Source organism: Macrobrachium rosenbergii, chromosome 5 (genome assembly GCF_040412425.1).
Source record: "Macrobrachium rosenbergii isolate ZJJX-2024 chromosome 5, ASM4041242v1, whole genome shotgun sequence".
In the NCBI taxonomy this organism is placed as follows: Eukaryota; Metazoa; Arthropoda; class Malacostraca; order Decapoda; family Palaemonidae; genus Macrobrachium; species Macrobrachium rosenbergii.
Window position 1 is genome coordinate 24,575,656 of NC_089745.1, and position 15,881 is coordinate 24,591,536.

General features: G+C 35.1%; 1 protein-coding gene across 2 annotated transcripts in view; it reads right to left on the reverse strand.

Annotated features, from left to right (window-relative positions):
• LOC136838603 (opsin, ultraviolet-sensitive-like) overlaps positions 1–15,881 on the reverse strand; it is a 223,600-nt gene that overhangs the window by 59,115 nt on the left and 148,604 nt on the right. The window contains exons 7-9 of one of the 2 annotated variants that reach the window (XM_067103841.1): positions 5,511–5,711; positions 3,231–3,365; positions 1,161–1,995 (exon numbers count right to left, since the gene is read on the reverse strand). In XM_067103841.1, coding sequence (XP_066959942.1) covers positions 1,249–1,995; positions 3,231–3,365; positions 5,511–5,711 — 1,083 coding nt within the window. In that variant the 3' untranslated portion in view covers positions 1,161–1,248. Of the gene's footprint in view, positions 1–1,160; positions 1,996–3,230; positions 3,366–5,510; positions 5,712–15,881 lie in introns of those variants that run through there. The other variant, XM_067103842.1, reaches the window with a different exon arrangement.

Consider the following 15,881-nt stretch of genomic DNA (forward strand, 5'->3'; position numbering starts at 1 on the left):
ATATCACAGTAAAGATGAGAGAGAGAGAGAGAGAGAGAGAGAGAGAGAGAGAGAGAGAGAGAGAGAGAGAGAGAGAGAGAGAGAGAGAGAGAGAGAATGCCATATATTTTTTACAGTAATGAAGAAATCAATTATCTGATTTGTGCGTTAGTTAAAATATTCACTACACAGCAAACTAAGAATAACTCTTCAACTTCTTTCCATATTTAAAAGCTGTTCTAAAAATACTTTCACAATCCGTGGCGTTAGTTAAGCGTCTACGCAGTTATATTCTTTTATTCTGTGAAATCCTTTTCAGTTCTGCAGCATGTTAAAAATTAAGCTGCAATGAGAGAGAGAGAGAGCTTCTTAGGACATATATTGCAAATATGGTGATCAAAGCGGTAATAAAGAAAAAGAATTCTGATTAGGTCACAGTCTAACAACACTGACATGAAGAAGAATAAAAAGGAACAGTCAAAGGTACAGAGTAGATTATTGGAGCAACTGTTCAGGAAGTTAAGAGAGGCAATAATGCAGACAAGTAACTGCAAAAATAAACCGAAGGCCAGGTCATCATATTGGTTTTGGAAGCGTGTATAGGCTATCGGTAGGTCTACTAAGCGCGCAAAAATGCAGTAAGTGGAAATTTAGTTCTGAAAAAGATTCGTCAATTTTTACAACACATGCTTCAAGATGAGATTTTTCTCCAGTAACTTTCATTTCAATCAATTACCACAAAGTTTCTTACTCCTCTTCATTATTTCCTCTTCGGCTTTTACCATACAAATCTGTGACTAACTGTGAAAACTGGCAATCACGCAGAGGAAAAGGCGGCACATAGTTTTCGTTATTGGTCATTATTAAAACTAGATCAAGCCCACTTAGAAAAATGTTTCGGGTTGTAAAATTCAAAAACATCCGTTGGACCAAAATCCGACCTCGAGCTTTAGATCAAGGACACAATGGATGTCATGGGAACTATTAAAATGGCCAATGAAGACCAAAATCTATATGTCGATCATAAAACGTGTCAGCTACAAAAATATAATTTCTGCAGAATGCATCTCAGCTATACAGTAAGTACTTACTCGAAATCCTACCCTTTATTCATTGTTTACTATTGAGAAATAAAATACAGTCATGGATATAGAACATACATTGAATAAATCTACAACACAAAACATTTAATAGATATATTTCTGAGACATGTGACAGACATCGATGCTGAGGAATACCTACAAAGATCCAAGTTCAGAAGAGGCGGTTTTAAGCAAACATTTCTGGTTTTCCTGCGGCACCAGGATTCAGAGAAGAACAACTGTTATTCTTTCTGCCTCTGTAAACTACCTCACCACGGAAAAACTGGAACAAAGAGTTCACTCTGGCGTTTTCTTCACTACCCTTAGCAGTAATCAGTTTTATATTGGGAAGACTATTACTTCGTCTGTTGCTTGTTTTGGGCTGATGACCTACCACACAAATAGAAGGCAAGCATGAAAATGGAAAGACGGTCATGTCCAAGTAGCCTGCACAGTTAATATCAGCAGATAGAATAGCACTATCATTCACACCATTAACTGCTGAAGGACTCCCGACAGAAACAGATTCTGTGGACAACAAAATGGTTTCTTTTGTTTCTTCGCTTACAATACCCCTTCCAGGAGGTAGGGTCGAATTTTTACCATTTGGAACTTCTACTAAAACCGTAGTCTCATACTCCATCGCTACGGAAGGTTTTGAATGCCTTCTCTCCGATCTATTCAACTTCTTGAATTCCCTGATTTCTGAAAAATTTAAAGACTTAGAGGTTCCCCTGAAACTGTAAGTTGATATGCTTTTTCTGGGATATACTTCACTGGTAACTGGAGATACAAGACTTCTGCTTCCAGGAGAATTGAGAGACGCGCGGCTCTTCGTGGTCGCAGAGTTCAAAGCTGGGTGACTGCAGAAAGAATTCTTGTGCTGAAGAAGAGGACCGAGTGTACTCGTCGAGGGCTCTGACACATCCCAGACCTAAAAATTAATTAAATAAAAATATTAGAATTAAAAGCAGAACCTGGATTTTTTCTGTGACCACTATTTATCAGAAATTAGAAGTAAAACTACAGAAAATTAATAAAGTACACTGATTAAAAAAAACAGATTGATCAATGAAGTTATCGCCTGAAATTATATAAACAAGTATTTTTATACTATGAAGGAAAAGATGAATACCGAAGAGGTTTATAAATAAGTATATATATTACAGGGCACTGATTTTGCACAACAGTTTACTTTTTATTTATTTCCTTCACTAACATTAAAAAAGTGAACAGAACCGTTCCTTACCTATGGACGTGGCAATTAACCATGACTATTCTACATATATAGCAAGCATCCCCGGTCCAGGTTAGCTTCGCTGCTTCCTCCAGCAAAGTCGGCGTGGAATTCTAATAAGGTTACGACGTAGAAATATACTTTTAAATGATAGAATATGAAGAAGCATCACTAAAGGTAGCAAAAAGTAAGGGAAGGACGGGAAGAGGGCGGTCAAGAAAAGGAGGTTCCTAGAATAGTAGTTTGACTGATGGGTGACAGATTAACTTCTGTTCAAATAGTTTTAATTACAGCAGGAGTTAAATTTCCTTGAGCAACACACTCAAATAAGCCATCGATATTCATGCATTAAGCTTCTTGCTACGTTTAATGAGTCAAATCCATGAGAAAGATACAAACAGTGATGAAATGTCCAGATGTCTCCACAAGAAGAGTGCGATAAAAGACATGGTATACGAGTGACGGGATAAAGCTTTCACGGAACTTTCGGCAAGGTCTTCAACAACCTTTTCCCGAAACAATGTGCATACTGTAGATGCATTCAATACAATTACCGCTTTCATTAATTCTCGCAACAAGCAATGAAGAGTATTTCATTCACTTGTAATAAAAAATTTATTATTGGACACAAATAACAACAAAAAATAATTGAATATCATAGGTACCACAATAAGTGTTTGAATTCTTCAAAACTACAACCCATACATAAGCTTCAATATAATTCATTCTTTTTAACGGAACTACTCTGTTAATAGTGCAGTTCAAAGTCATGGAGAGTTGCAAGTTCATTGTTTCCTAGGGTACACACAAACAGTACCATGCATCACCAGTTTTACAGAGTAATACACAGTGAAAAAATATATGCATCTAAAGGGCCACACACAAAACTAATAAAGCAGATAGTAAGAGGGGCACAAAGAAGCATGGCCTACCTGTGGTTCCGACAGTTCGCGCTCCTCTCTTATTTCCGACACAGTGCTAGCTGATACCCCAGGTATGGCCCCGTTCCTTGTGCTGTCCAGTATACTCTTGGATCGATAATTGCAAAGACGTTTTCTAATCTCAGCCTGTAACAGGGAGAAAAATTTTTTCATATATTTAGTACGTCAAATACATGGACTGGTAAAACTACTTTTGCTGGTCAATACATTACGAAACAAACGCACACACGAGAGAGAGAGAGAGAGAGAGAGATTTGTGTTATGTATGAGATAAAATTTGAAAAAATCAAGAACGAATTTTCAATCAATAAAAGTACAGTAAAATATAAAATATTATAAAGACTGAAAAAAAAAAAATCACATGAGATTATTATAAAACTTTTGGAAAATTAAATTCTATATAGATACCCTTTAAGCCGGAAGATTAAACAAAATCATCTACGAGAACCAGTTAGCAACAAATGCTTTGTCAAGGATTAGAAAGAAAAAAATAACATTAAAAGCACAAGTTATATTCAATATATACATTTATTCTATCTTTATTCTTAGAATGTTATCAGTTTCTTTGGTTTCACTTGAGATACCTGGGACTGAATGTGAAAAAATAATCAGCCTCCAGCGCTCTAGCGATACATTATCATCATGAAAAAATATTCTCCGCTGGTACAGAAATGGACATACAGACAAAAATGTCCAAATATTCAAAACGACAAAACGATATAAATAAACAATTTCCTAACGCAGCTCATGCGCAGGTAGTACAAATTTTGAGACACTTCAACAACAAAGAAATACAAAAACCGTGTATACAAAACAATCCCTGGAAGAAACTGGGTCCATCTCGCCTGGGCTTTTCAAAAGGATTGATTTATCAGCAGAACTATTCATCCTCTGAAATGAGCTAAGGATCGTGAATCCTAATTCCTTTCACTTCATTTTATGATAGCAGAAATGGAGACAATGTAATTTGGCCTCCCAAATTAATCGCCATAAAAAAGAAAAGTAAAAATATATTTGCAGGTGTCTTTCATCAATCTTTATCTTAAGACTCATGTAAGGTGAAAGAGACTATCATATTATCGATTCGTTCTCAGCTAAAAAATAACATTATGAATTATTATCGCTTAAAAATAACACTATGAATGGCCATAAAGATTCCATTCAAAGACAATAATCAAGCTCTAGTCAACAGGACACTTAGCACGGCCCCCGTGTGGCCAAGTTAGTCAACAAGTAGTAACTGAGCGGTTGGCGTTTGTTGTTATGATAATCAGCGGCGGAGATTAGCACTGTTTCAGGCATGCACAAAAGCAGTTGGGATTGGTTTTCCTTTCCTCAGCAATTCGTGGCTGACTGTCGCTGTGAGATGTCTTTCAAAGGAAATATGTAAAGCAATGTAGTACTGCTTATTCTCACGTCTCGCACAGTTTGATATTTTATTTATCTGCATGATGTGGGCAGCTAATTTATGAATTATTCATGCACAATTATGACTATCTCACGAAAAGATTTACGGTAATACAAACACTCATAATCAAGCACAATACTTGAATCTTATAAGATTTCATGCTTGCACGATTCCACAACCCTAAAAACACCGTATTCATAGGTCAAAGGAAATTTAGATCATGTTTGAATATATTTCCTTAAAATACGTTGGCTGAAAGAATAAATCAGTTGGTATTAGGAACATAACAAAATTCTACTATCATCATTAAAGGTAATAGCCCCAAAGACTTCTAGCCGAGTTACACATTTATATCAAGAACAGTAACTGACAAAAAAATTCCAGGGAGATTTCAGTCAGATTTTAATGCAAGTTACTGGACGCATTTAACTCTCATGTTCTCTATCAATATAAGTAAATCGACTAAAAAAAACTATCTAATTGTGACCGTACATACTGTTCTCTAACATGGAAAGAACAAAAAGGAAAAATTTCCTTCTTCACTATTATTAATAAGATTCCCTTACAACAGTTCTGTGTCAACCCATTTCTTCTGTGGTCAACTTCAAATTGATCATCTAGGGAATCTCGTAAATTTAATATCTAAAAATGTAGTAATACATACAATTTTATGCAAAATATTAAAACATCTTAACTGAGGCTGGATTACCTGATAAAGTTTATGCATAAAAACAATCAAGCCTATACTTGAGAAGTGGAATCGAATTTCAGCCATTTCTGGAGCCTATATGAGGGTTTAAAATATCCACACATACTGACAAAATCTCTAATTTTCATTAAATAAAAGTGGAGGGCAAGAGTACCTTGAAACGAGGATGAGAAAGAGCATAGACGTATGGGTCTAAACAGGCCGCACTCTTGCAGAAGATGGCAGGTATCATTGACACGATGGGAGTGATGAGGCGGCGCTGATTGAAGATCCCCAACAGAGCCACAATTGAGTAAGGCGTCCAAGCCAAAACCCACAGACCTATGATACCGGAAGCAACTTTGGCCAACTTAACCTAAAATATATATAAAAAAAAAAGTTTCCTACAGAATGAATACAAAAACTTTCATTTTTTTAAATGTAATTACTGCAATTTATACTTACATACATACATACATATATATATATATATATATATATATATATATATATATATATATATATATATATATATATATATATATATATATATATATATATATATATATATATATATATATATATATATATATATAATATATATATATATATATATATATATATATATATATATATATATATATATATATATATATATAATTTATATATATATATATATATATATATATATATATATATATATATATATTTTATATATATAAGTATATATATTATATATAAATATACACACATATGGAGGTAAAAATTATAGAACTGATGAAAGTATCAGCTGCATGGTTCCAACTTTAAGTCGTTTGTTTGTAGTTTATTTGCGCATAAGCATATCAGGATTCTCGGTCAAAGTAAATCATTAGAACATTTTATATAATTAAAACCTTGCATAAGGACCATCACTAAGTAATTTTTTTTTATGAGCAAAAAAAATTTCCTGAACCATTTGTATTCCAGCTAGAAAAGATAACCACGTCTTAACATTTAACAGATGTAAGTTCTGCCACACTTGCACAGACCCTAGAATGAAAACTTATAAGCAGACACAGATGACCGCGCTACGTCGATGAATGAGATAGAACACGGATATAGGCATCAAGAAGTGTCGTCCCCATTGAATTTTTGAGAACCCTTCAGAAAACGGGATCTCTGTGGCCCTTTTGTCTTCAGAATATCCGTCTATTTTCTAATTTTTTTCTTACAGAAACTATTTTTATTCTGCCTTTTCATTAAGCAAAACAAACACTAAACAAGGCTCAAAAGGAAGAGGAGATACGCATACATTTGACCTAAATTTATGCAAATATAATTCAATAAAAACCTGAACATATATTGCACCTTTGTCTTAAATATTGGGAAAATATTGATGAATATTAATTTAACTTACACGAATAGTTCCCTAGAAAATTATGCCTTAGATGTATGCTTAGTTCTTGTTTCTGACATAAATTCTGGATGGCAGAGACGAAGAAATTGTCCAAATACCGCAAAATCGTCTTCACTAGAAAACTCTCCATTGATTCCACTAAAGAACATGAAGTAAAAGACATTACAGTACGTGAAATCTATAACAAGAACCAAGAATTATTGTTCCTCAGCCTCAACAGCAGACATCATTATTTCTGACCTAATTCCCATTAGGATTCTTCATCTTGACAGGCCTGCATATGGTAAAGGCTGCTGGGACTTCTGACTTCAGTTCATGACAACGTTTGTTTTACGGAAAGAACAAAAAAACAGGCAGCCAAAAGCATCTAACCCAGGTCAGATGAAAATAAGAATACAAACAAGAAAATATTCCTTAACACCAATGTAAACAATGAGCCCGACTCTTGAAAATGGGGGAAATTATAATCTGTGAAAACGGATATTAATACTAATGTATCCAAACATATAAAACACATTAAAAAATTCTTTAAGACTAGGGATGTTTCGCTGACGTTCAGAGCCATATCATCAAAATGAATTTATATGACTTATTTACTGATCAAAAATAAATATTAAATAGTATATACTATCAGACTGATGGAACAATCATCTACGGTTGATGAAATAAAAAACATCTTGTCCTGGCAAAAGGCTACTTTAACCAAAAAACTACAAAACTCCAAAAACTCAAAAACGTCAAAATTTCTATTGCACGATCAATCTCTGCTTACCTTCAATTTCCTTTACTACATTCTTCAGTGGTTTAATGCCCAATAAACAAGGATTTACGGAAATGTAGGTTCATATTCCTCCTCATCTCCGTGACTTCAACATTAGCCTCAGCTCCAGTTGAATGACTACTCTGTGTTGGCTTGGTTTACTCGTAGCAAAACGTATAAGGATCAGTGTACATACTATACTAAAATAACCACTTCTTTAAAAATTTCATAGTGAAAACGGATTTTTATTATCAGGATAATCCTTTCCCTCGACAGGATACTGAAACTGCCTTCGTGAGTTAAAAGTCTGTCTTTATGAACACATTTCGGCAGTGAATATTTTTGGGCATGACTTACGGGCTATCGATTGCCTCAGGTTATCTGAACGATGTGCGTGTAAAACACACGTGAACGGGCAGTGTGAGTGTACAGTGGATCAGTGGATATTAGTGGTCATATCAGAAAAGCTTAATAATATTTTTTTAACAAATGTCATAAAGAAAAAAAATGTATTTATGCTAAGTCCCCTTTAAAAGTATGACTTTAATCAATAATGAATTGCCAGTCTTGAATCTGAAGTTTATCTCGCAGAATCCTTTGACTATACGTTCTTTTTTCCAAGTGAAGGACAGACTGAGCTTTCCCTGACATCCAACATTATTTATAAAAAATACACCTGTCCCATAAGTAGTCTGGGAACCTACATCGGATGCTCTAGGAGGCTTCTCAAGGTTCGCTTTTGTTCTCATCAAAGGTGTCAGCTTCAGGACGTGTTGTAGACATAAATGATTTGAAAATCACTGGATCTATCCCTAAATACCCAGTCTTCGTTTACCCAACTGCCTGTAGCCTAATTACCTGTTTGTTGACATTCAATGTTTGCTATAGGTATCATCCATATGTTTAATGTCATCATTCCTCTTTCAGTCACTTTTTAGCTCTTGCCTTGGTGGGTATTTCTTACAGGTTTTCAGTTTTCTTTAATCTATGGTATTTAGGTAAAAAATTTTAATCTCAGTGTATTTATAGTCTGTGTGTAATTTTCCAGCCTTGAAAATGCATCATGTAATGTGAAACATCAGAAAAATAAACCTGTTACATGTGAGACACATGCCTTTACCTCTTCATCCTGAGATGTTTGTGTGATCTATCCCCCATGCGATATTTTATATATATATATATATATATATATATATATATATATATATATATATATATATATATATATATATATATATAAACTATATATATATAAACTGAATATATAGAATTTAGGCCAAAGGACAAACACTGCTACCTATAGGAAGGGAAAGGGGGGGAGGGGAGGACAAGGGGAGGGGAAGAAGGGAAGAGGGAAGGGGAATCAGGAGGGGAAGGGGGGGGGGAGGGGAGGGGAGGGGGAAGATAGAGGGGGGAGGGAATGGGGAGGGGGAAGTTACGTTCCTCTATCAGAAGAGAATAAAAGGCATCTCCACTGAACAAAGACAATAAATAAAAAAAATACTGTATTTCTACAATTCACACTCAGGTGTGTGTGTGTGTGTGTGAGTGAGTGAGTGTGTGTGTGGGAAGGGAGAAGGTCTCTCTCTCGTGCAACAACAGTGAATTGAAGTGTTGTTGCCAAAACACCCCCATAAACCCCATTTAAACCAAAATTATAACGATTATAATGCCATCGTGACGCTACGAAGTAGTCACTATAATGAATTCCGGAGGTAAAAATGAAGAAAAAGTGATAGAATTAATGAGAAAATTCGCATTTGAACTTATAAAGAAAAAGGATATACTGTCATCATACATCTTGCACATCGTGTTGAGGTAGCAGCTACTAAGCATGTGAGAATGAGGAAGACAACTGTTTAGGGAGGAAATCTTTGGACCTGCTGGTTTTGGTTCATTGATTTATAGCTGTGAAATATGTTTTGTAACGAGGCCAAAAATATTTAATTTAGCAATACAACCAAGCAGTGAGGTATATGTTTAACACTTATATTTATAATTACCATAAATTTTTTAACACTTGTATTGATAATTACCATAAAATAAGATCAAAATTCACGTAGATTCTGATAACAAATTTATTTTATATGGGATTTGGATTCATTGATGTAGGTTAACCATACGTCTGACAACGCATGAATAAAAGGTGGAGAGTCAGGATAAAAATGAGAATTAGCCCAGTAACACTGAAGGAAAAGGTGACGTAAAAAAGAAAATTTCACTTGTTTTGTCTGTGTTTGTATGTCTGTCACGGGGTAGGGGTTTGATTTTGAGTTAAAAACCTTTCTGGGATGACATCGAAGCCGTGTGCAAAATTTTGTCTGGGTCTGTCAAGCGGCGGTTCGGATTTCTACAGTGGACAAACAGATATACAAACATTCACTTTATATATATATATATATATATATATATATATATATATATATATATATATATATATATATATATATACACTCTGTATAAAGTGTATACGTATAATGTTACTATTTCAGTTTTAATGTCTAAATTCAACAACTAAGAACAAATTAAATAAGCTTATAAGTTTTTCATTGGGTATAATAAAATCTCACCTTCAAGAAATGCATTATCTTCCAAACATCTTGAAACCTGTATAAAAACAAAGGTGAACTTCCTTCAAGAAGCAATTTTTTTCTCTTTCTCTCTTTGAAGCAAAAGATAAATAACTAAAATTATCCAACCTCTCTCAGAAACACATCTCATAACATAGTGACCCCTCTCATAAAAATCGACTGATTGACCATCTTGTCACTATCCCTCTTTCTCTTTCTCAAAACCAAAGATTGGCTTGCCTTTATGGCATCCTCTTTCATGAAAAAAGACTGAATCACTGAATTAGGAATCAACCAGTATGATGCAGGGATTAATGTTTTCATGGATGGTCAAAGAATGGAAGCAGTTCGTGATGGTAAGATGAAAGAACAATCAAGTCACCGAGCACGAGATATAAAGGAACGTAGCAGGCCTTCTGCAAATGGATATGAAGAGACTTGTAGTGTCTATGGAAGTTATGGTACTCAGGGTGGAATGTACTGAAGGATTGTTCAATCACTTCTGCTTTATGCAAGTGAAGTGTAAATTCTGCATGTGAATTTATTTCTTAAACAGAACTCTTAATTCCTACTCATGTTTTTAATGTATGTCCAAAACTCTAAAATGTTAGCTCAAACTTGCAATCAGTCACCTCAAAAACATCCCTTATCCTAAGCAACACATAAAAATATATGACTTATTCTAATTCACAAATATGAACATAATTTTCGTCTTCGGCCATTTACAATATGATAGAACACATAAATACGTTTTACTCCAACAATTAGTTACTTTCAGCATTACACTGGTTGAAAAAAATACTCCCAACGATAAGCAATATCTAGAGCTCAGACACGATACAGTTAAGTCAAAAGACAAACTGCCATGGTTTTAATAAAATGTGGAGAGCACGTAACTTTTAGAACCAATGCCCTACAAACAAATACCTCTTTTACAAGTGTTTACCAAGACTTCAATCAATCTCTCAGAAAAATATATGAAACAGCAATGAGCATTATTGCACTAGCGTGAAGCAAAACGAATGATCGTTTCACTAAAATCAACACTTCTAATAGCAGAGAACTACTTAAACAATAAGAATTCCAATACCACTTCCCCAGAACAGAATTTACTTTTTTTATAGTTAAAATTGAAATTACTCTAATGCTTTATCTTACTGCCTCCTTTCTGAACCAACGAATCTCTTTCTCTTTTACCTTCTTTCATTCGCCTTATCCCTGATTATGTCAGTTCAGGTACTTCGCCTTGACAGCTCGTGAGTATCAGGTGTTTCCTTATGGCACTGCATTAATAAGCAGGCTTCTCATGACTTGTGTTGGCACAGGGAAAATCGGTTCGGTGGAAGGAGGTTTCCCGAAGTCTTTGAAAGTATGCAATATGGAGGGCAGTGCGTAGAGTCAGTGTGGGTCACCCTTTGAACGATTCAGTCTCTCACACTCGAGTCGCTACTGTTCACCCTTCATGCGTAATCTTCTTGTCGTTCCCTCCGAAGAAATGACTTCTGCTACGCAAGTTTCAACGAAGTCTGGAGGGGGGACCTAAGGAAAAAGGACTATCATGGTTGGATTAAAAATTCCAGGTGGGTAGGCCTATGGCAGATTCTGCTGTTTCATTGGTCAGATCATCATGTACAGTGTATATGCAGGGCTTCTCCTCGCCTTATATTTGTGACCTCATGTGGCAGCTGTTTTTAATCCGGCGACACTTTCCAATCAGCGGGCGTACCTCTCCCTCCGTTTATCACGCTCACGTGTCCCTTACGAGGCCACGGCTACAGCTGATTGTATTCCTTATGAAAGTCATAAATTTTAAAATAAAAAGTACACGGACGTTACAATATATATATATATATATATATATATATATATATATATATATATATATATATATATATATATATATATATATATATATATATATATTATATATATATAATATAAATGTGTTACCTTCAACTATCCCTCTCTGCTCTCTCCCGTGTTTTCAACAGTTCTCAGAAATTAATTATTTGTTCACTATTCCACCACGTAATAGATCTTTTATGATCGCCTATCTACCAGAGAACTGTCAACGATGTGGAGGAACTGATGAGACGTCCTGTGTAACGGGAATTTTCAGCAGTTCTATTTTTCCAGTTTTCTGGGTTTTGCTGGTTGGGTCTTTCATGTCTTCTACTTGAAGAACTCGTTAAAACTACCATGGTTCGAAAGGAAACATATGGATACTTCTATATACTTGTATATCGCTTTATTCACAATTCCACGTCAACATTTACTTCCTAAGGGCTGCACCACAGAAAATACAAAAAAAAAAAAATTGTTTAGAGCTTCTAGGATGAAAGTGATGTAAATGGAAATCTGACACAAACCCAATCTCAAGGGCGGTGAGTTGCATCAGAATGAGTTTCATGCACGAGATATGAGGCAGAACAGGAATATTATCGCCGGATGTACTGCACAAAAAACAAGAAGTATATGGGAACGTTCATTTGTTAAAGAAACGAGACGGGTATGAGGATACACAATATTCCTCTCAATCGGGTAAAACTTGCTATTTTCTGATTCGCCAAGGAGTCACTGAGATGTTCGTTTTATCTACATCTTCGCAAAATATGAGTTATTATCAATTACAGAAAAGTAAAAGAACAAGTGGAAATAAAATCGATCCCTATTAAGTATGGAAGCATCAACTTCTGTGCAATTAAAAGAAAATCGATAAAAAATAATTATAAAAATCCTACTAAGACTCTGAAGCATTCAAATACTACATTATTTCAGAGGAACTTTCAGGTTTAAATAATAACGAATGAAGCTATACTAGATTACGTACCAAATATTTTTTTAGTTGGTTAAGGAGCGTTAAGTTCACAAATTATTCAAGAGTCGAGTTTTCTTCATCCATATGATATCAAACCCTTTACAACTTAAACTGAGTCAAATGCTTACCCTTCAAATCGGCCTCTCTCAGAGTATCTTCATCTCCGAGTACTAATCAGTCGTAAAAAACAATTTTCATTTTGTATGAATAGTTTTACAATCATCTAAATATGATGAGAGAGTTAATTAAAGCAGATAAAGCCACGGAATAACAGTAATTAAGACGAAGGCAAGTGTATAATTAAGGAATACGAGAACTACTACAGCGCATGGTGAAAGTTATTGATGGCACTGAGCTTTCTTTAAACGGACTTTTTTCATCTTCATCAAATTTCATTGCTAAAGGTAGTGAAAAACTTCGGCGAATATTGATATGTGTTGTAATAAAATAAAGCCGCATTTTATGTGAATTCCAAAAACTTGTAACAATTCATATGAAACATTATGAATCCATATCCTCGTCCAGATAAATGATAAAAATCGATGACTTGTTGTTTGGCTAAAACTCCTGACCTCTACAACACCACGGAAAATCATTCAGTAGCATATGAGATATCTTTTGATGGGCAAACAGTCTACAAAGAAACAGAAAATACATATTCAAATTCAAACTTCGCTGGTGAACTCATCAAATATGTATGTTTTTTACGATGGACACCCTGTAGGTGTCCTTAGAGCTGCCATGTGTAACCTGGTACCAAGTTATATTAATCATCAAAATTATGACTGCTACTTAGAATCTGGCATTCACTGCGTTCCTCCAAGATTCCTTAAGGTTTCTGGGGATGAGGTGGCTCGTCTTTTAGGTTTTATCGGTTGTGTGGGGGTGGGGGGGGGCGCTGTTTACTTTGCCGTAACTTCCACTGTCACTGAAGTACTGACAACTTCAGTCAACCATCACTTTTTCGTAAACCTTGAATCTTACGACAGAATGGAATGGGCGTCTGTTAACCGATAACCGGACTGTCGATGGCTTTACTACTGCAGTAAATCGGATTCCAGAGTCTGCGTGACCGTTTTATTATCTATTATTGTGGACCACGTAACATCTAGTTTTTCTGTCATCAATTTGAAGCTGCTCCTTGGGATTGTGTACTGCCACCTGTTTTCTGCTTTTTGTCAAAAACCTCGATCATCAAATATAATATAGAATCGGAGTTCCTGAACACCCTCTTTCTCTTCTTCCATGCTGTTCTTCAAATGTATATGATTAGAATATAATTCATCCCCTCACTTCCACTGGGTTATTCCAGGCTTATATTGTACAGGTCACAACGTTCAAATTGCTAAATCTCCTTCTAAAAATCAGGCCCATGCAGCCTTCTAAATGGCTTATGCATTCATCTTTTTAAATAATACTGTCATACTTTGGTGCGTGTTTGTTTATTTTCTTGTTGACAGATCAGAGTCTAAGGTAATACATCTATACTTGTTTACACCATCCCACTTCCGCCGTATTTTTTCTGTATCGGCTGCACGGCGGCTATGATGTCCCTTTTTTTATTAGTATTTTCTCTGAAATATTTCAGGGTCAGTACACAGCAGAAAAAATAATTTTGGTGTGCCCAGTATAAGAAATTAAGAATACACATAAACTGTGTAGAAATTTATACATGCTAAAACGAAATCTCTCTTTGGATCAAGGGATGCTTAAATTCAAGGTGAAATTATCTAAGCAAAAGTCTACGCAAAACTCTAACAAGTATGTTATCAAACTATCTTTTTCGTGTGAAAATTAACCTTGTCATGTGATAGCGATCGTAGTTTATCAGAGTTAAGTAAGATGCTCCTCATATCGTACTTACATGGCTGGAATGACACTTAAGCAAAGGGTACGATGCGTTCATAGACAATTGTAATACGGCATCCATATCATTAGCACTCATCATGGAGGCAACTTATGCACTGAAAAACTTGGAAAGAAGAATTCTCCTCTCGATATCCCTCACAACCGTCAAGAGAACATCACCTACGTGAGTCACTGGCTAGACGCGGCTGGTGAGCCTCATTTCGAACCTCAAGGGGGTCGATAGCAAGTAATATAACGAACGAAAGTCCTGGTATGCACATTTGCCAGAAAGGAATAGAGGGCACACGTCTTCGATCAAATACTAAAACGGTGAAATCACTCAAGGCTTTAAAATCGTTGTAAACTGCGATACTGCTGTATTGAACGTACAAAACAGACAAGAAATAAATGCTCATGCAGCTTCATTACGGAGCTGTTGGATTAGAGTATTAGAGAATTGTCATCTACAGACTGTGATACATTATTTTACTTGTTTTACTACACAATAATTCCCCTAAATAAAAAAAAAAAACATAACATCGGATATATAATTTACATTAGTTCATATAGGTGCAAAATCAATTAATCCATGTCAATCACTTTCCTTGCGGTTATGTACATACATTCTTAAGGACGGTTAACTTCAATTCATCATTGCAAATTATTTTTACTTTTGCCTTTTTGTAACATTGCATCAAATTGTAAATATTCCATTTTAAAATGACACCAGAATGAGTGTCATGGATTTTATAATTACTTCGACGACAGCCAACCGAAAAAAAACTTTGTTATTACAGTGGCAGTTAAAAAAATCTAAATATCGTATAACATCGTGGCATCGGTTACATTTTCATTTCTTTGAAAAGAAACCTTCTGAAGACAATGCTGGACAAGTTACACGGTTAGATCTAGCGTCACCAATTTATATTGAACTATATAATTTTGCTGCTTTGGTGACCAATTCAGCTGTGCATATTTACATTATAATATCTAACAATAAGACATTTAAAATACATCTAGAATTACTGATTCATTGACATGGAAAGAATATGTTTGGAGTCCACTGCCCAGCAGCCAGGACAAGGCTAAATTATTTCTTATGACTAATAGCACACAAAGATGAAAATCGTCTCGCCCATCGTAATATATGC